This window comes from Leptopilina boulardi, unplaced genomic scaffold, assembly GCF_019393585.1.
Source record: "Leptopilina boulardi isolate dan_hultmark-lab unplaced genomic scaffold, ZJU_Lbou_2.1 LbouV2_223, whole genome shotgun sequence".
NCBI classification, from domain to species: Eukaryota; Metazoa; Arthropoda; class Insecta; order Hymenoptera; family Figitidae; genus Leptopilina; species Leptopilina boulardi.
Window position 1 is genome coordinate 1,994,554 of NW_026137778.1, and position 21,931 is coordinate 2,016,484.

Below are 21,931 nucleotides of genomic sequence, written 5' to 3' on the forward strand. Positions count from 1 at the left end.
TCCAAGTCTTGTCAGTCTGCATGCCTGACTATATCAGAGAACGTCTTTAAGTCCATGGTGATGGATCAAGACCATTGATAATCAACACACCAGATTGTTGGCATAACTCGGTGTTATAAGAAATTTCAAGACTGAGACCTCCATGACAACTCAAAACAAGTTTCCGGAAGTCTCGTGTCTTAATTATAATATCATTTCAGCCACACTTTTAATTTAGATCAGTCTAAACTTTTACTCTTTTTTTTTTTTTTTTTTCACTCTGTTGGAATGAAAAATATATTACAAATGCATTTTTTTTCTACACTGAAAGCAAATTTATTTCATTCAATTAGTCGGTTACTTGACTAATATAAGAAAATAAATATTTATTTGTATTACACTTAGAAAATGGAATTCTTAATTTATAAAAATAAAACTCAAAAACTGTGTTAAATTAAATAAAATCGTTCAAACAGATCTCTATGTTTATATTGAATTGTCAATTTCGTTTTTGGAATTACCAAACGGAACACTTCTCTCTAGGATTCATCCTCTTGTTGTTTGAACATTGAAAATCTTTTGCAAATTCTTCTCGGTTGACAAGGGAACCAAGAACTCGAAATTCATTAGGACTGTGATTGTAGATGTTAATTTTCTCCCTCTGTACATCTAAAGTAATTTTCTCGCATAAAGTTTGGGCAAAACTAATCCAAAAGAGCTGAAGTTGTGTATAATTTACACCTGGCAACAAAGCTTCGCGACCATGTTTTTTCACATAGCTCTGATAAGCTAAATATGCAGTTTTAACTCCACCATTATCTGCAGTATTTTCTTTTGCCGTTCTCGTGCCATTTATCTGGAAAATATTACAAAAATAAAGTTCGTACAAATGTTGGCAACTGATTTTTGACGGTTATTTATAATATTAATTTTCAATTTTTCATCTAATCTGATTTTTAGATTCAAAACAGAAAATTAAATTTTTTTTAGACTAATTATTTTAGGAAATTAATAATAATTATTCAATTAATTTTTAAACAGGGAAACTACATTAAATTGTTCAAAAAATTGAATTTTTTTTTGCATAAATAGTCAGTTTATGTATTCAAAAGTAGGCTGAAAAAGTTTTCAGAGCGAAATTCGATGTCCTCTCTGTGCTACAGGCGTTACATTGCACCTTGTACAGCAATCGTAAACCCAAACGTTGCAGTTCAAGGTTAAATGGCTGCTAATTTCGAATGTTTTTAATGAAAATGCTTTAAAAAATTGTGAGATACAGATAATTATGTGTGCAACATAATGTTATTCTTGCATTTCATTAATAAAAATTTATCCCTCACGGAGAAAAATGAGATTGTAGTGCAAACAATTTTTGGATTGCTGTCAGTATAGATTTGTTGATATTACAATTCGGATTGTTGTCAATACAAATGTATGTTGTTTTAACAACAATACGAATTTTTTGTTGTCAGCTTTGTTCAGTTTGCAATTCCGTATAGTTGCAGAAGCAAACTTTCTGTCGATTGCTGATGGAACAATCCGGATTTGTTCAGCGGAAAGGTTTATTGTTCCATGTCACGTGCTCATCTTGAATTTTCGCAAACTGGAGTGCAGATCGTCGCGTCCTTTGCTTCTGGCACATGTGCCACTTTTGCTTTTATTGTTAGTTTCTTTAAAAAAAATGACAAAGTGCTGTTAAATAATGAATCCGGTTAAAGTGAAAAATCTATTGCAAGTGTGGTGAATGGTTGAAGAGACAATATTTTCATCGTTTATTGGTAAGTTATACTCGGTTACTATTGAACATAACTTCACTTTAATAAATATAAAATGTATATTCAATATTATTTAAAAACAAATTTCAACTCAAAATAATTTTTTGGTTTCAGGTCAAAGAATTTGATTCAAAAGCTGCATGTTCTACAGATTTTAATGCAAATGAAACTGGTGATATAATGACCTACGGAAATCTGCTATCGATTATTTTAGAAGGCAAAGAAACTGAACAAATTGTATTAGACGGATCAAAGCTTTGTTAATACAACAAATTGTATTGTCCATTTAACAATTTAGTTTTGTTATTTTAACTGTTCCATAACAATTTTCTTTGTTCATCAAATAATTCTGTTTGTTCACCGAACAATCCGAATAGTTTTAATAGCAATCCCATTTTAACAATTTTTTTTGTCCCAAAGACCCAAAAACAAATAGAACTGCTGGTTCTATTTTGACAATCTGGAATTGTTGTGTGGACTTCATTTTTAGTAACCACAACAATTCTTTTTTCTCCGTCCTTTAAAAAAAATTTCGAAAAACGGCTAAAACATAGCGTCCTAATGTGGTCTTCTCCCTTAAAAATCTTTATAAGTTGGGGATAAATTTCGAAATAAATCAGAAATCGTAGCTTTTTTAAACTTACATTTAAATTAACTTCATTTAATGTATAGTTTCCATATTGATTAATAAGGCATTGAATCCTTGAACGAAAATTTTCTCTGCTTTCCGGCTCCCACCAATTGTCGAGATTTCTCAGACTATCAAAACTGTCAAAACCGTGAGTACATTCGTGTCCAATGTAAAATCCGATTGCTCCATAATTCATGTACTGAGGTATGTTTTCATTAAAGAAAACTCCTTGAAAAATACCGGGTGGTAAAGCTAAAACGAAACAAGAAATGAATTAGTCGAATTAATGAAGTGGACCACTGTCTTCATGAATGGACCATCTAATGTTTTCATTATATTTACATATTTACTACTTGCACCCGTATAAATCGTGACTGAAATTTATTTTAAGTGATTTTTTTATGTGTTTCAGAAATATTTTGTCCTAATTTTAGATAAAATTAAAAAATATCTCAAAAAGCGAAAATACAAACCAATACTATTATCATCATAAATGAATATTGTATTCACTATCATTGGATTGAACAGTAGATACCAACTGTTTGTATTTAAAGATTTTCTAAATAAATCTACAGCTTTATTTCTGTTAAATTTTTGTATGTCAATTATTAATTGAAGATAATTATTTGGCGTTATATTCAACTTTGCGTAATATTCATCAATTTCCATGTCATCAAATAATTTGTAAATTACTGGATGTGTTATAGACAATGATGCAAGTTTCTCTAAAGCCTTTTCCTTTATTTTATCATCCAGCCAATAACTCTAAATAGATTTACTAAATTAATATTTTTGAAGCTGTAGATTTTGCAATAATTAATAATGCATTATAATAATTGTAAAATATACATGTTTTTTTGTTTGTTAATAGCATAAAAAATTTCTCAAATAGTAAATTCTTGTTCCAATACAGAAAAATTTTGTAATTCTACATCAAGAAAATAATATTCTAATTCTTACCTCATTTAGAAGAGTATTGAACTGCTGAACAATATTTTCCAACATTTCGTCGATATCTTTTTTCCCAGATTCTGATAAATTGAAGTAGTATTTGACATAGAGCATTCCAAGACTATTAGGGAAAAAATTATCTACAGTATAGTAACAATGTTTCCATTTCTGCGGATTGTCTTCACTAGCGCCAACATAATTACTAAGAAGATCGTTAATTGCTTTCCATATAACATAATTTGCTTGATCTTTTTTTGAGATCTGATTAATTAGATTGTTCAATTGATGAAAGTAGCTTAGATCCACAACAAATATAATATCATCATCTCTGATATTAGTAACTGGGTTCAAAATAGAATCAATGTATTCTCTCCACAAAATATTAGAATAATTTCCATTGAGTTCTTTAAAAGTCATACCAATACAATTATTATAATTTCTATCTCTCGTTGGCACAGTTATCTGTAAATAATCAGATGTTTAAAAATTTATTAAATTTGAAACGTATCTTGCAAACTGATAATAATTTATCTAAAAAGAAGAAATCTTTTTTTAATCAACATTTAACAATTAGTTTTTAATGAATACTTACATTAATAAGCATTTTTTCTATTTCGATAATTTTATCTATATCAGTTTTAATATTATCATTTTTAGCTCCAAAAAGATGTACAGTGTCATTTATTTTATTATAATATTTAGGGGATAAATTAAGATTTGTTGGTGGTTCAATCTAAAATAATAGCATTAATAAATTATAAACAAAAATTTAAGGCTCAATTTTTTGGAAGAAACATATAATCACTTTACATACTTTTAGGATTAAGGTTGTATGATTTTTTACATCTGGAACAAAATGTGAAGAAATGAAATTATCTTTGAAACTGTCCAATAGGAAGCCAAATTTTTCCCATTGGAAATTCACATTATTCCAAGAATTTCCTTCTAAAAGTGGCCATCCACCAATTTTTTTTAACAAGTCCAAAATTAAATTTAGATTTTGTTGTTCGATTTTATCTGCAAGCGATTAATAAATTAAATCGTCTGCCAAGTTTTTTTCTGCACAATTATGATATTAATCATTTAAATTTAGTTTTTTGATTTTAGCTGCATGATTTACACAATTGGTAAAATTTAAAAATGTAACGGGGTTTTAACAAATGTCTTACTTGCATTCATACATTCTCTATAAAAAGCTTTTATTAATCTTGCATAGTTTGGTTCAGTAGGTTCGTCATTCTTCTCTAGAATTGTCTTCATTTCTTGATCAATTTTATTCTCAAGAAGGGAAAAACTATCGATTATATCCGATTCGTAATTTGAAATCCTCCTCGATTTTGGAAAGTTACCGCAGGCAAATTTATAAAAATTGTCGCAAGGATCAAAACCTTTGTCCATGTACTCTAATACTCTTGAGGCTACTCAAAAAGTTAAAACTTCTGTTAATTGTTTTAATTTTTTGATGACGCAATAACATAATAATCAAAATATTCTATTTACTCTATATATAATTATAAGAAAATCATACCAACCTGTGTCAAGGCATTCAGGTTTCAAACAGTAATCTTTTCTGTTATCCGATGCTTTTGGAACAGTTTTCATAATTAAAGTTTAGTTTAATTACAATTTTATTTTGACTTAAAGAATAATTTTATTATATATGATTTTGAGATATAAAGCGTGAAAATGGACTATAAATCAATTTTAAAAGAATATGCCATACGTGAAAAACGAACTATGGGAAAAAGCTAATAAAAGCTGGCAAAAGATGGGAGAAGATTTTCGCCATTGTTTTTAAGTTTTATCCCATACCTACTTTAAAGAATTGCAAAAAGCTGACAAACCATTGCTTATGAGTCTTTCCCATACTTTTCTTTAATATCATATAACATTGCTAAAATCTTGCCAAAGTATTGCAAAAAAAAGGGGAATAAAATAAAGTCAATTTTTTCTAACTTACTTCTTATTTTTTTCATTTTTTTTCTTAAAATCATTGCAAAACAATGGGAAAAAGATTAAGAAAGAAAAAATTTATTTTTCTCATTTTTTCATCTTTAAAAATTAGATTTTTAAAGTATTGCTAAAACCTGGCAAAAATATACGAACAAAATTAATCAATTTTTCTCGTTATTTTAGCTTTAAAAATCTGATTTTTGAAGTATTATTGCAAAAATATGGGAAAAAGATTGTGAAAGGAAAAATAAATTTTTCTCATTTTTTCAAATTTAAAAATTAGATTTTCAAAGTATTGTTAATATATGGGAAAAAGATTGGTAGAGAAAAAATGAATTTTTATCGTTTTTTCAGCTTTAAACATTTGAATTTTAAAGTATTACAAAAATATCGGAAAAAGATTGGAAAGAAAAAATATATATTTCTGCAATACTTTAAAAATCAAAATTTCAAAGTTGGAAAATAGAGGAAAATTGATTTTTCCTTACAACATCTTTTTCCCATATTTTTGCAATACTTTAAAAATCAAATTTTTGAAGTTGAAAAAATGATAAAAATTGTTTTTTTCTTTCCAATCTTTTTCCGATATTTTTGTAATACTTTAAAATTCAAATGTTTAAAGCTGAAAAAACGATAAAAATTCATTTTTTCTCTACCAATCTTTTTCCCATATATTAACAATACTTTGAAAATCTAATTTTTAAATTTGAAAAAATGAGAAAAATTGATTTTTCCTTTCACAATCTTTTTCCCATAATTTTGCAATACTTTAAAAATCAAATTTTTAATGTTGAAAAATAGAGGAAAATTGATTTTTCCTTTCAAAATCTTTTTCCCATATTTTTGCAATAATACTTCAAAAATCAGATTTTTAAAGCTAAAATAACGAGAAAAATTGATTAATTTTGTTCGTATATTTTTGCCAGGTTTTAGCAATACTTTAACAATCTAATTTTTAAAGATAAAAAAATGAGAAAAATAAATTTTTTCTTTCTTAATCTTTTTCCCATTGTTTTGCAATGATTTTAAGAAAAAAAATGAAAAAAATAAGAAGTAAGTTAGAAAATAGACTTTATTTTATTCCCCTTTTTTTTGCAATACTTTGGCAAGATTTTAGCAATGTTATATGATATTAAAGAAAAGTATGGGAAAGACTCATAAGCAATGGTTTGTCAGCTTTTTGCAATTCTTTAAAATATGGGATAAAACTTAAAAACAATGGCGAAAATCTTCTCCCATCTTTTGCCAGCTTTTGATAGCTTTTTCCCATAGTTCGTTTTTCACGCGGGTGTATATAATATGGAAATAATCTTATAGTGAAAATCGATTAAAATCGATTGAAATCAATAGAAAACGGTTAAAACAAATTTTCTATCGAGGTCAATCGTGTTTCTTAATTTAAAAAGGAAACTTGTATTCCAAATAAAATAATTTAATTTTTTTAGTTAGGAAAATTTAATTTTAGAAAAAACTTACTTTTTTTAAGAGTATGTGCTTCTGGTAGACATATAAGAAGTGCAAAGCAGAATGTTGTTAGTTCTAGTTTTAAATCTAGTGCTCTTCTCCATCTAGTGTTTCTTTTTAAAATAAGAATTTCATTTATTTATATCTTTAGCTTAATTCGTATTAAAAAAAATACATTACAAACATTTTCAATTGTCGGCAATTAAAATACTTTCCGTATTATAATCGAATATTTAATTTAGTTCCCTAAAATTTTATTTTTTCGCCATTGACATGAAAAAGTGTATTTTTTGTGCCTGTTTTGGGCAGATAAAGTAGCACTTTTTAAGGCAGTTTGGGCCAACTGCCTAAAAAAGACTTTTTTAGGCATAAAACTGCCCTATCCCTAGTAGAAATTTGTCGTGGATGCACTAGATTGACTCAAGTTACTTGACAGTTTTTCTCGCGGACGCTGATTCTAGCTGAACTGATAAATAACTGTGAAGTTACTGATCAGTGCTTTTTGAAAGAAATTCAAGTTGAACTTGATAATTCCACGACTCAAAGCTATCCAGTTTTTTTAATGGCACTGTCCAGTGCTGCTCGAAATTAAATTCATATCCTTGTCATGGCGGTGGCGCTTCAATAAGTCTAGTAACTGGACAGCTATGCTAGGATTTTGTGTATTGACATTTCGCTTGCTTGATTTAAAAAAATTACAACTTGTTTATAAAAATTAATAATAATAATATTAATATTCCTTTCTCAAAAAAAGACAGTGCATACAAAACACATGAAAATGTATCGAAATATCTCGGTGGTCGAAAAAATTGAATTTAAGAAAAAATGAACTTTGCTTTCCAGAGCATCTAAATCAATATTCATTTTATGAAAATCACTGTAAATTATTGTTCCACATATATATTTTTTGCATAACTTATCTTATTGCAATAAATATACACTTGCAAAATATTATTTGTTGTAAATGTTTGCCAGCTGTCATGAATCAGAAACGAACATAACCTATATTTAGTTGAAATCACTTGATTGGCCCAAGACAAAATAGCGCGCGCTTTTTTAAAATAATAAAATTTATTAAATTATAATAAAATAATTGCAATAAATTAAATTATTATGAAAATAATATTACCTTGAATAAAAAGTGTTTTTAGTTTTTAAAAAAAAATGATTAAACAATTATTATTATTTTCAGACAAATTTTACAAATATAGTAGAATATTATTTTTCTGTTTGAGTATATTATAATAATATAATAATAATAATAATAATAATAATAATAATAATAATAATATTATATTATATCAATAATTATTAATTTATTAAAATAATTTTATTTATAAAATTTTACATATAATTTTTGAGGATAATAAATAAAAAAAATTAGTAATTAGTTTTTTATAATTGTCTAATGTTTAAATTAAATTATAAGTAAATCATTTAAAATCAAATAAACATCTAAAATGTTTATTTGCCTAGAAAATAATAAAAATAATATGCACAAATTCATAATATTATTAGGTACAGTGAAATACGTCAAGCATTTATTCTAATATCACTGATCAGAACGGCCGAGTTGCGTAAAGCGTGCGTTTCTTTCGTTCCCGCCCAGCGGACCCGTGTTCGCTCCCCGGTAGCCCCAAGATTTTTTCGTTGAAACTGCGAGAAGTGTTTTAAGGTTTATGTTATGACATTTATATTAATATAAAAATTATAATTGTTTCAGTGTTGTTAACAGTTCAGGTCAAGATGTTGCTTCAATCGTTTTACTTATGTAAATTTTTTTTTTAAATCCAGTTTAATTGTGAATGAAAAATTACATTTTTATAACGAATTACTATATTTAGTGCAATATATTTTCTTATAATAATTTTTGTTGATAATTGGAATATTTTTTTTAATTACATAAAATAAACGTGTTTACTACATTAAATCTTATTATTAAATGAATTTCGAAATATTTAAAAGAATTAATTTGACTAGTTTTTCAAAAGTCCTATTGATAAATAATTATCAAGTTGGGCTGGATAATAACTTGATGAAAAAAGCGTGACATGACATTCGAGTTTTTAGCTAGCTGGTCAGTCAAGTAACTAGACAGACTCCAGCGCGACTAGGCAGTTCCTTTAAAATAGCTAGGACAAATTTCTACTAGGGATAAAGTCTTTTTTAGGCAGTAAACTGCCCTATAAAGTCTTTTTTAGGCAGTTGTTAATTTTTGCATAATTTTTGTAATAATATATAATATATTATATATATATATATATTTCTTTAAAATTGTTTCACTTTTTCATAACAATGGCGAAAAGAATAGCGTATGTGGCTCGCACGTAGTAATTTTTAGGTTCGGATGATTTCAATACTCGCTGTCTGTGCGACTTCGATTCGACTTGTCTCACCTACGTCGCACTAACGACAGCTCGTACTGAAAATTACATCCTCACCTAAAAAGTACTACTTTACGTGCTTGCCACATAATATACTATTAATGGAGTGTTTAACTTAGTAAATTTTTCTATTATTGTATTATTTTTTGTTTCATTTTTCTAAATTAAGCCTTAAATAGGTAATTTAGTTGCAAACATTTAAAATAGAATTCCACAAATTTTGACTTCATGTTAGCTTTAATCGATTTCGTAAATTCGTTTAAATATATTTTTTTTGTCCTTTACAGACAAGAAAGTTTCAATTTTCCTAAAATTTTTAAATAATAACAAAAAAAGGTTTTTTCTGCAATTTAACCCTTTCGTGCCCATGGGACATATATGTCCCACCTACAAAAACCTCCAGAACTCTAAACAGATTAAATATTTTTTATTCAAACTTGGTGCATTTTTTTCAGGAAGGATAGAGCTTTCAAAAAATGGAACTCACATTTTGTTTAAAAATTTATATTGTTCAGCAAAAAATATAAATAATTATGAAAAATGACGAATTTTTAAAACATTTTAGATTCGCTTGAAACTGGTTACTCGGGGGTTTTTGGGGTCGCTGAATACGAATCCGGTGTTAGTTTTTCAAAATTCAAAATGGCGGATCCAATATGGCGGACGAAAAAATTAAAATTGTTCGGATTTGCTTGAAAATTGTCACTCGGGGGTTTTCGGGGTCGCTGATTACGAATCCGATACTAGTTTTTCAAAATTCAAAATGGCGGATCCAATATGGCGGACGAAAAAATTAAAATTGTTCGGATTTGCTTGAAAATTGTCACTGGGGGGTTTTCGGGGTCGCTGATTACGAATTTGGTATTAGTTTTCAAAAATTAAATCTTAAATCCAATGTTGCAGATCAATTTTTAATAATCGTTAACAATCGATTGAAACTAATTTAAATTAAACAAATTAAAATAAGTTAAAAGTATAACAGCAATAGAAGTTTATTTTTTTATGTCTGTAACGGCCTTCCACACCACCCTTGAGGTTCCGCAAAAAGTGCGTTGGATTTTTTTTGTTAATAACTTTTAAAAATACGTCCATCACATTGCATCCGTCATTTTGAAAAACTAATATCGGATTCGTAATCAGCGACCCCGAAAACCCCCGAGTAACCATTTTCATGCGAATCCAAACAATTTTGATTTTTCATCCGCCATATTGGATCCGCCATTTTGAATTTTGAGAAACTAATACCAAATTCGTAATCAGCGACCCCGAAAACCCCCCAGTGACCATTTTCAAGCGAATCCGAACAATTTTGATTTTTCGTCCGCCATATAGGATCCGCCATTTTGAATTTTGAAAAACTAGTATCGGATTCGTAATCAGCGACCCCGAAAACCCCCGAGTGACAATTTTCAAGCAAATCCGAACAATTTTAATTTTTTCGTCCGCCACATTGGATCCGCCATTTTGAATTTTGAGAAACTAATATCGGATTCGTAATCAGCGACCCCGAAAACCCCCGAGTGACCATTTTTAAGCGAATCCGAACAATTTTTATTTTTCGTCCGCCATATTGGATTCGCCATTTTGAATTTTGAGAAACTAATATCGGATTCGTAATCAGCGACCCCGAAAATCCGCGTGTAACCATTTTCAAGCGAATCCAAACAATTTTGATTTTTCGTCCGCCATATTGGATCCGCCATTTTGAATTTTGAAAAACTAATATCGGATTCGTAATCAGCGACCCCGAAAACCCCCGAGTGACAATTTTCAAGCGAATCCGAACAATTTTTATTTTTTCGTCCGCCATATTGAATCCGCCATTTTGAATTTTCAAAAACTAACACCAGATTCGTAATCAGCGACCCCAAAAACTATAGGAACCACTTTAGTTTCGTTTTTTTATATGCTCAGTTTTGCCTGGGCACGAAGGGGTTAAAAAAACAATTTACAAGATTTTTAATTGTTTACAAACTAATATGTAATATAATAAAATATAATCTATAATATTTCTTACATGAACTGAAATAAATAATAAATAAATATTGCATAGCTTACTTCATAAAGTTTTTCTGCTCGTTGTTCAACATTTTGACACTTTCACAAAAGTACTGTGTATACCTTTTAAAAATTTGTCTATTTAAGTATTATATAAACTGAATATTCTTTTTTTAAAAGTGTGTTTTGCTTTGCTTTTTCGAAAAAGAAATTTTTTCTTTGAATGATTTTTTTTAACCTAAAGAAAAATTTCTTTGAATCAAAGAAATATTACTTCTGAATGATTTACGTGTGATATGTAAAATGTGCAAATATATATATATATATTGACTCGCAGTGTATTGATTGTTTTCTTCGTGATCAATTCTATAAATTAATACTACACCTCAATTTTATTATAATAATTTTTTTAATCCGAAAAAATAACATTTTTAATAAAATCTAATAAATATTTTTAACAAAAGATTTATATTATTTATTTGAAAAATTAATTTGAGCTCGAAGCGAGGTTGTGTTGAGGACGAGAAATAAATAAAGACTGATTGGAAAATGGTGACCGCTTTTCAAAGCGTCGCTTGGGAAAAGAGAAAAAAGATAAAATTAAGGAAAAATTATTCTAGTTAGAAAAGGATAAAACGGTGTAAAAAGAGAGGGTAAGGAGAGTACAGAGTACATTGCTGGGCCATTTGAACGGTCCGATATTTATGATATGGTCAGCTGTAGATACAAGGGTGAGCATGATCGCCAGGCCACCAAGAGAGCTCAATTTAAGAAACATTTTAAATATTGAAAAGTTACATTACATGGAGAAAAAAATAATCCTGAGCCCAACAAACATTACAGGAAATTACAAAAATATTAGCAAGTGTAATACATTGTGTGTATGTGTGTGTGTAGTTGTGTACATGTTTGTGTAATTTTAAATTTTGTATACTATATAAAATAGAATTTATAAAGTTCAAAAAATGAAAATACACTTACAGACGCCACATGTTAAAAATTTTAAAGCAATAAAGAGGCACGTGTAAAAAACTGAATCCTTAAAAAAATATCGGATTGTCGTCCAATAATAAAAATTTATCATTGAACAACTTTGAATATAAAAAAATCAATAAAATTTAGTTTGACAAACGGGACGCATAACGAAGCTCTAAAACAAAATTTTGAGAATTATGATTAGTTAAAATCTTATTCTGTAAAATATGTATTACTTTTGATAAGAAAAAGCGTGACATGACATTCGAGTTGTCAGCGAGCTGACTAGTAAAGTAACTAAACAAATTCAAGCACGATTGGACAGTTCTTTTATTATAGCGAGGACAAATTTCTACTAGGGTAACTTATTATAATCTGAAACTTTTGAGAAAAAATTTTAAAAAACCTTCAATTTAAGGTTGCAAAAATTTACAAGACTTATTATTATATACCCAATCAAAAATTTACTAATGGCGCAGTACTGGCACCCAGTATTGGCGCCAGAGTTGGCGTAACTTTGGAATGATAACATTTTACCAGTATTGGCTACCAGAGTTGGCACCAGTACTGGTAACCACTTCTGGTTCAGTACTGGCCGAGTACTGGCAGTTTTGTAATTTATTGTATACGAAAAGAAAGCTTTAACCGTGACAGAGATAAGTTTCACTCCAGGTAATACTTTTTGGTATGTTTAGGAAAAAGTGTCTGAAATTTTTAATAACCCAAGACAAATTAAATATTAATTAAATTAGTCAACTAACTAATTAATATTTTATTATATAAAATCGAAAACACCAAGAATTTTCATTCCTTCTTATAATATATATTGCAAATTATTATTTAAAAAATCAAAAAATAAATATAAAAATATGTTTATTATAAAACCAAAGTTTTTATAATATATAAAAACAGTTCAGTAAAAATAAAAATGTTTACAAAATAATGATAATGTATATAATTATGCAATTAACTATTTAATTATTTTATTATTCACATTAATTTATTAATTATTATATCAAATATAAATAAATTAACATTGAATTCAATTCAATTTACATAAAACAAAATTAGTTTACAAATTAACTCATCACAAATATAATGATTTAATAAATAATGAATACTAAACTGAAATTAGGTAATTATTAAAAAAATTATCTAAATTATTTTTAAATTAACATTAAATTTTTGTTTATAATTCACTTTTGGAAAAAACTGAAGAATAACATCCAGAAACAAATTACAAAATAAAAAGAAAATCTTGCAAAATGTTTTAGACTTAGTCTCAGGAAACTTTTTGTTTAAATAATTTTACCCACAGAAAAGCAAAATAATGTACATTTTAATTTTGAAAAATAAAATCAAGTTGAAAAAATTTTGATGAACAAAATATTTAAACAAAATGATTCATCGGGTTCACTCTAAAACTTTTTGTAAACTAGTATTAATCAAAAAGAAAATCTATTTGAGCCAGTACTGGCTCAATATCGGCTCAGTACTGGTTAGCCAGTACTGGGAGGGTGGTACCGCACCAGTACTGATACACTGAAAGAAATTTTTCGTAATTACTGCCATAATTCTTCCTGTTTCTGTCATATCGTATAACTGAATTAACATTGGCACTGTTACTGCCATACAGTTTGGGTAATCCAACCAAACGAATAGTACTTCCAAAGAGCAAGATGTCTGAATCAGACTTCACATGGCTAATATAACCTAACTTACCTGCCAATTTGACAGACTATATAACCAATTCAACCAGAAATCTCAACCATAAGTTTATGGCTGAAATTTCGATAGCATTTCATTCCGTGTACAATGTAAATACCAGTACTGGTTCAGTACAGACTGCCCAGCCTCGGGAGCCAAAACTCAACCAGTACCGCGCCAGTAGTCAACTCTGGTATAATACTGAAATTTTTGGTTGGGTAAGGATAGGTCAAAGTCGATGCGATTTTCCCATTGAAGCTCTATGTAAAAATTGCATCGACTTTGACATATAATAATCGATTATTTAGATGAAATAAATTTTTTTTTCATTGTATCTTTTGCAGAAAGTCGGAAGTAAACATTTTTCTGAACTTATATTCCAATGATGATGTTCTAACAACCGGAACGTTTAGGGAACAAATTGAATGGGGAATTAGGGGTTGCTTTCATCTTTCAATTTTTCCTTTCAATTATAGTCCCCAAAGTCATTTGTTACTTGTATCACGTGGAATTAAGAATAGTACATTTTTAGTATACAAATACAAACACATAAACATATAGTGTCCGTTGATTTACAGTATAGCAAGTACTCAGTGGGCGCTATACCATACAGACGGAAACAGAGAATGATTCATTCTAACGTTAATGCAGTTTCAGTTGAAATGGAGGAGAGTATATATATGTATATATATATACAGTATATGCTAAAACAGTCTTTAAGATTTGTGAGTCTACCTTGAGCGACATATAATTCAAAAGTTACATATGTGCACATTAGTGCACTTATGTATATATATATATATATATATATATATATATATACAATGTAACATAATTTTAAAAAGTAAACCTTCCTTGAATTTTTAATTGTTTTTTTTTGTTTCTTTTTATCATATCATGGAGACAAAGAAATGCACATTCATTCTCATTCTGATTTTTCCCACCAAACATATAGAGAACGATCTTTTCCCACAGGTGAAACTTTATGAATCTCCCCACATATCTCCCTGCATGTGTGTCAGGACCAGCATTCATCAATGTTGTGTGCACCCCTCTTAGAGGATTGCAATTGTTTGACAGAACCCAGTGTGATATCAAGTTTTTCAACAGAAGGAACTTATATATAAATTTTTATGTGCGTATTTCGGTTTAAGTTTTTTTAAAATGATTTAATTTTTCTAATAAAAATGTTTTAAATATTTTTTTAAGAGAATTTTGACAATTGAAAATAACTTTGAAGAGACAAAGCATTATAAAAAATGATCATTGTATTTATTTGTTAGTTGTTGATGGAACACACATTTACTTAAAATAATTGAAAGAAAATAAACAAGCACTACATTGTCTGCGTTGACACATAGAATATTTCATGTTCACTTGTTACACAATCTAAGGGTTTTAAGAATCGGTTATTTATTTTTCATCTTGTAAATCCTAATGCTTTAACTAATATAAAAATAATTACCGCCTACCGGGGTTATTATCGTACTATAATATTTTTGCAAATTAAAAACTAGCGTGTAACATAATATTTCATTTTAATTCTTCCAAACCATTTATTTTATTTTTCAACGTATCACTATATATATATATATATATATATAAATGATAAGATTAACCCATTTCGTCCGAGAAGTCCGTTTTTCTTCCTCCTAATTTGCTCTCGCCATTTTCAAAATTCATGGACTAAAAAAAATTGTCAGTAGGTGTTTCTTATGTATTTTTTAGTCCTCTTTCAGAATCTATAAGAAAATTTAACTTTTGACTTAAGGATAAACAGTTATGATTGTTTAAACAAAAAAAAATCTGCCTGCTCCCCCTTCGGGGTAGCGGACACATTCTCATCCGCGCTTCGCGCGGAGGGGCTCGCTGCGCTCGCGGGTTTGGACGCGCCTTGAGGCGCGAAGAGCACTCCGTCGCGCTACGCGCTCCAAATGTTATGCTGACTCTACATTTAATATTATATTATAATATTTTAATATAAAAATTATATACAATAATTTTATTATTATTATATAGGATTAATTTTCTTAAAGTTCTTCGACTTTAAGGAGAACATTCTCATCATGGCACTCGCGTTTCACGCTCGAATGTATGATGCGGAATTAGAAGTGTTTTTGAGTATTTGGATTTTTTATTATTTAAATATATGAAACATTTGAGCAAACGAATACATTTAAGGGGTTAGTATCTCATCTCCACTATTTTTTTCAAATAGTTTTTTTAATTAAACAATTTATTTTATTTACTTCAAGCTTGTTATACATAAAAGTAAGGGTTATATATACTATTCCCAGTTGAAAAATCTTGTACAATATCATGTACATTTTTTTGTTCAAGTTCAAGTACTTGCACATTCGCGTGATCTTGTACAAGAGCAGAAAACGAACCTGTCAAAAGAATTGGAACAAAGTACATAAACCTGTACAGGTACATGCAAGTGTATTTGTTTGCGACTTTGTGACTGTTGTGTGTGCAAAATTGCAAATCTATTTGTTTCGATTTATAAAAGTTATTTTGTCAACAACACTTTATGTCTACATAAATACATACATACATACATACATACATACATACATACATACATACATACATACAGACAGACAGACACTTTCGCCGGACCATGTTTTTTCGACTCAGGGCACCTCAAAATGTAAAGATTTCATGGAAATAGTAAAAGTCAATTTTCGACCAATTATAATACCTTCTCATGTGATGAGAATGTACAAATAATTGCTTTTTTCATTAAAATCTTAAAAACGTAAAGAGATAGAGAATAATGTTTAATGGCAAAGTTGTAGCTGATAAAATTTTGAAGAAAAAAGTCTCTGGGGTCATTATGCCAAAATGAATACATTACAAGATAATTGAGTCAGAAATTCTGATTTTTGTGTAAAAAAATATAAATAATATGTATATAGAGTGGTTTTTTTCTAAATTGATATTTTTTTCACTTGTATCATATTTTCTGAGTCTATTATGATGAGAATGTGTCTATTTTATGGGCTGATTTTTTTCAACCCATTAATAAAATTTAATTTTTCATAAAAAATGTCTTTTTTGGCGTTTTTTAGGTGTTTTTCGAAGATTAAACCACTGTAACTTTTACAATTTTAATTTAATCAAAAAATTTTATTTAAAAAAAATGTTTTCTTTTTCCTGGACTGTAATGCTGTGTAGTGAAAAAAATTTTTAAAAAAAAAATTAAATTTCAAAATTTTGAAAATCCCGCAGTTTTTGCATTTTTTGATGAAAATGGCTGGCTAACGAACTTAACCTGTATTTTGATACTAACTTTGTGTATGCAAAATTGCAAAACGATTTGTTTCGATTTACAAAAGTTATTGTGTCAACAACATTTTGTGTCTACATACGTACATACATACATACATACATACATACATACATACATACATACATACATACATACATACATACATACATACATACATACATACATACAGACACACAGACAGACACTTTCGCCGGACCATGTTTTTTCGACTCAGGGCACCTCAAAACTTAAAGATTTCATGGAAATAGTAAAAGTCAATTTTCGACCAATTATAATACCTTCTCATGTGATGAGAATGTAAAAAGACGGATTTTTTTGGTTTTTTTCCCATTAAAACTATATTTTTGATTCGAAATCGCGTCAGAAAAAATTTGGAATGGCAAAATATCGCGTCCAAAATGTCTGCCCTTTCATTTGGTGATGATAAGAAATTTTTATTTTCGCACTGAGAAAAATAATAATGTAATGTTAACAAAATAATTTGGTGGAGCACTTTTAGTTAAGATTACAAAAATTTAGTTGACATAACAGTAACGAAAGAAGCAATCAATCGAGAAATTTAGTTGGCTGTACCAAAAATTTCGTTCAAGCTTTTGCGTCTGTTAACTGAATAATTTGGTTCTCCAAACCAAACCGTCTGAATGCTCAATTGCGCATGCGCTGTTCTCGTAAATATGTCACACGTTAACCATGCTTCGCTCTTCGTGTCGTCCAGTTTTATTCAAGTGTTTTCGGGATTTTTATGTGTTTCAGAAATTCGGTAAAAAAGTGTGTGTAGTGATGCATATCGAACAGAGAGAATAAAGCTTGTTAAAAGAACGGAAGTTTTTCTCCAGCCTGTATACTTTATACACACATTGTCACATTGTCACTAGGATTCTTAGTGTAGTGGTCAGCGTTCTTGATTTGCAGTGTTAGGTTTTTCCGCAATAGAAATTAATTTAAGTAGACATAGGGTGGTAGGTAATATAAAGCGAAAAGAATAAAAGAGGATAACAAAAGTGATAAAATTAAGTGAAAAATAAAAAATATAAGTGTGAGCCAAAAAATAATTTGGTTGAGAAAAGAACAAAATTTTTTTCATTTAACTAAATTTTTTGTTTGCTTAAAAACAATAAGTTAGTTGTGCAAAACAAAAAATTTGGTAGACCGAACAAAATGATTCAACGAAAAAATTTAGTAGCCCGAACCAAACGGATTAGTTGCACATATATCAAATAAAAAATTTGGTTTAGAGAACCACCCCAAACTTCAGTAGATGATACCAAACAGTTTCCTCAGTGCGCTAAATTTGAAATGGCCACCAAAATGTCTGAAATTAAATCGTTCAGTCCCATCATTAAAAAACTAGATAAATGTCTATAAAACTTGTTACTCGGGGGTTTTCGGGGTTGCTGATCCCGAATTTGATGTCAGATTTTCAATATTCAAAATGGCGGATCCAATATGGCTGACGAAATTTTAAAAACATAATGCTATTCGCTTAAAAATGGGTACTCGGGGGTTTTTGGGGTCGCTGATTACGATTCGGGTGTCAGTTTTTCAAAATTCGAAATGGCGGATCCAATATGGCGGACGATAATTTAAAAATCTAAAGCAATCGGCCTGACACTTGTCATTCTGGGGTTCTTGGGGTCGCTGATTCCGAATTTGATGTCATATTTTCAAAATTCGAAATGACGGATCCAATATTGTGAACGACATTTTAAAAATTTAACGCAATCGGCTTGACACTTGTTACTTAGGGGGTTTTCGGGGTCGCTGATTACGAATCTGGTGTCAGTTTTTCAAAATTTAAAATGGCGAGTCCAATATGGCGGAAGAAAAAATAATACGACCGCCAAAATAATTGAAATTTAAGGAAGACTAAATGAAACTGTTAGCCATCCGATAAATTTATTTTTATTATATTTAAAACTTTTTTTAACGTATTATTATTATACGGAACTTGTTTATTACAATTGGTTAAAAAAATTGTTAAATAAGTGTGATTAATAATATTTTCTTTAAAGATTCATTAAAAGAACAGAAAATAGTCGTTGGAAGAAAAAAACATTTTTCTCAGAATTAATTGTTATTAATTTTCAATTTATTTATAGTATTGTTTATATTATTGTTAAAGATTTTTTATCTTCAAAATGCGATGCAAATATAAAAACCAAGATAAGAAAAAAATTATAATTTTCCCACTATTAAAGTCACTCAAATTACAATTTGAGATATAATATGAAATTGTTTATAAATATAATTAAATATTAGCTGGTGATAAAATTTTATCAAAAATGTTAACTTTATAATGAGTTCAGTCATTTGCAATAGAAAATACGCTTAGCACTTATTTTATCTGTCATTTTAGCGGCCGTACTATTTTTCCGTATGCCATATTGGATCCTCCATTTGAATTTTGAAAATCTGACATCAAATTCGGAATCAGCGACCCCAAAAACCCCCAAGTGACAATTGTCAAGCTGATTGCTTTAGATTTTTAAATTATCGTCCGCCATATTGGATCCGCCATTTCGAATTTTGAAAAACTGACACCCGAATCGTAATTAGCGACCCCAAAAACCCCCGAGTACCCATTTTTAAGCGAATAGCATTATATTTTTAAAATTTCGTCAGCCATATTGGATCCGCCATTTTGAATATTGAAAATCTTACATCAAATTCGGGATCAGCAACCCCGAAAACCCCCGAGTAACAAGTTTTATAGACATTTATCTAGTTTTTTAATGATGGGACTGAACGATTTAATTTCAGACATTTTGGTGGCCATTTTGGAGGCGCCATTTCAAATTTAACAAAAATAAAAATTTCTTATTATCACCAAATGAAAGGGCAGACATTTTGGACGCGATATTTTGCCATTCCAAATTTTTTCTGACGCGATTTCGAAACAAAAATATAGTTTTAATGGGAAAAAAACCAAAAAAATCCGTCCTTTTTTTTTGTTTAAACAATCATAACTGTTTATCCTTAAATCAAAAGTTAAATTTTCTTATAGATTCTGAAAGAGGACTAAAAAATACATAAGAAACACCTACTGCCAATTTTTTTTAGTCCATGAATTTTGAAAATGGCGAGAGCAAATTAGGAGGAAGAAAAACGGACGATTTGGTGTTTGAAACTTTAAAAATATTTTTTTATCGAAATTATAAATATCAATATACATATTTTTGAAGATAAAGTGTCAAGAAATGAATATCCATGGTGGGCCGGAAAATTTTTTTATAATTTTTTAATTTTTTTAAACAAATTCTTTGCTTGTTGAATTCTATAAAATAGTTGAAATTTGGTTTACAATGTTTATGGGAATTTTTGGGGTAATTCACAAAAATATATATAGCGCGAACGACAATTAAAAATTTTTATTTGGGTAATTTACGGAAATTATCGAGGTAATTTATGGCAATTTATGCGGTAATTTATAGAAATTTTGTCTAAAATTCATAAAAATATGTAAAGCATAAATCACAATTAAAAATTATTATTTTGGTAATTTACGGAAATTTCCGCGGTAATTTATGGAAATTTTCGCGGTAATTTACAAAAACATATACAGCGCGAACGACAGTTAAAAATTTTATTTCAGTAATTTATGGAAATTTATGCGGTAATTTATGGAAATTTATATGGTAATTTTTAGAAATTTTGACAATAATTCATAAAAATATGTGAAGCATATATCGCAATTAAAGATTTTAATTTCGGTGATTTATGAAAAATTTCATGGTAATTTACAAAAATTCAAGGTCAACTCATTTTTTTTTATATGGGACCACCTACTTTTTATGCCGGAAATCGAAAGAGCAGAAAATTCCACTTCGAAATAGTTAAAGCAATTTTTTTAGATAGGTCGACCTATTTAGGTCAAATAGGTCATATAATTTTTATTGTATCAGGGGAAATGCCTTTTGATCAGTTAATTTTACAAAAAAAATTTTCAGATGAAATTTGTTCTCCCCAAAGGGAGACAACCAGTGGTGACCTTGGATTTGTCCTATATGACCTTAATCAGGTCATTCGAAGATAAAATCATTTTTGTAATGGAAAGCATCTACTTTTTATGCTGAGAATTGATAGAGCTGGAAATTTCACGTTGAAAACCATCAGGTTATTTTTTCGGTGGTTCGACCAATCTAGGTCAAATAGGTCAAATTTAATTTTCGTCTACTAGCTACAACACCACTGGATGTTCCCCTTTGATGACAAACAACATTTGTCGGAAACCTTTTTTTTTTTAAAAAATCAAGTTATTAAAAGTTAATAATAATAAGTGATATCTGGGGTAGTTAAAATTGTTACAAACAAACAAAATTATTTTAGGTAGGCTTCGACTAAGAAAGATTAAATTTTATCTTCTCTTGTTTAGTTTTTTTGCGAAGAACAAATAACTATATACGTTCGGTGGAGTGACTATAATAGAACTGAAAATTACTATACTACTAAAGTTTAAAAATGTTTCAATGTATCACAAAATTTTTATTGATTATTTTATGTTGGGAGTTGTTAAATGATAACTTTTTTTTTTACTGTTACACATAAACCAATATTATATCAATGACATTTTTAAACAAAAAGTTGAGATAAAAGTAATATTAAACAAAAATAAATAAAATAAAAAAAGTTAGAACATAATTAAATATTCACATGTTTATACAAATATAAATTTTAATTAACAAAAGAAAACTAAATAATTAATAAAAACACAAAAAAAACATTTTACCTGTAATTAAGAATATATTCTTGGAGCATATTTAAGAGAGTCACCACCTTTATTTTGAGTCTTTTAAATTTTAATGACCGCAGGAAGTTATAT

The 21,931-nt window shown here is 28.6% G+C and overlaps 1 protein-coding gene across 6 annotated transcripts; it reads right to left on the reverse strand.

The window, feature by feature from the left end:
* Positions 1-290: 290 nt before the first annotated feature.
* LOC127279788 (neprilysin-2-like) lies at positions 291-21,567 on the reverse strand. Of its 6 annotated transcripts, none has more exons than XM_051302358.1 (11): positions 21,422-21,567; positions 11,196-11,258; positions 6,766-6,866; positions 4,869-4,919; positions 4,506-4,754; positions 4,151-4,353; positions 3,929-4,069; positions 3,346-3,798; positions 2,859-3,150; positions 2,399-2,637; positions 291-835 (listed from the first exon to the last, which is right to left on the reverse strand). In XM_051302358.1, exons 2-11 carry the CDS (start codon positions 11,225-11,227, stop codon positions 497-499), a joined length of 2,100 nt encoding a protein of 699 aa, XP_051158315.1. In that variant the 5' UTR covers positions 11,228-11,258; positions 21,422-21,567; the 3' UTR covers positions 291-496. The 6 variants fall into 6 exon arrangements, with proteins under 6 accessions (XP_051158315.1, XP_051158316.1, XP_051158318.1 ...); XM_051302359.1 differs by having other exon boundaries at positions 11,196-11,373; positions 21,422-21,546; XM_051302361.1 differs by having other exon boundaries at positions 11,196-11,329; positions 21,422-21,523.
* Positions 21,568-21,931: the final 364 nt, after the last annotated feature.

Excerpts from the sequence above, each read along its gene's own strand:
- LOC127279788 (XM_051302357.1), bottom strand. Across the intron at positions 3,151-3,345 it reads TCAATACTCTTCTAAATGAG|AGTTATTGGCTGGATGATAA; the intron begins GTAAGAATTAGA and ends AAATCTATTTAG. Across the intron at positions 2,638-2,858 it reads TTATGATGATAATAGTATTG|CTTTACCACCCGGTATTTTT; the intron begins GTTTGTATTTTC and ends GTTTCGTTTTAG.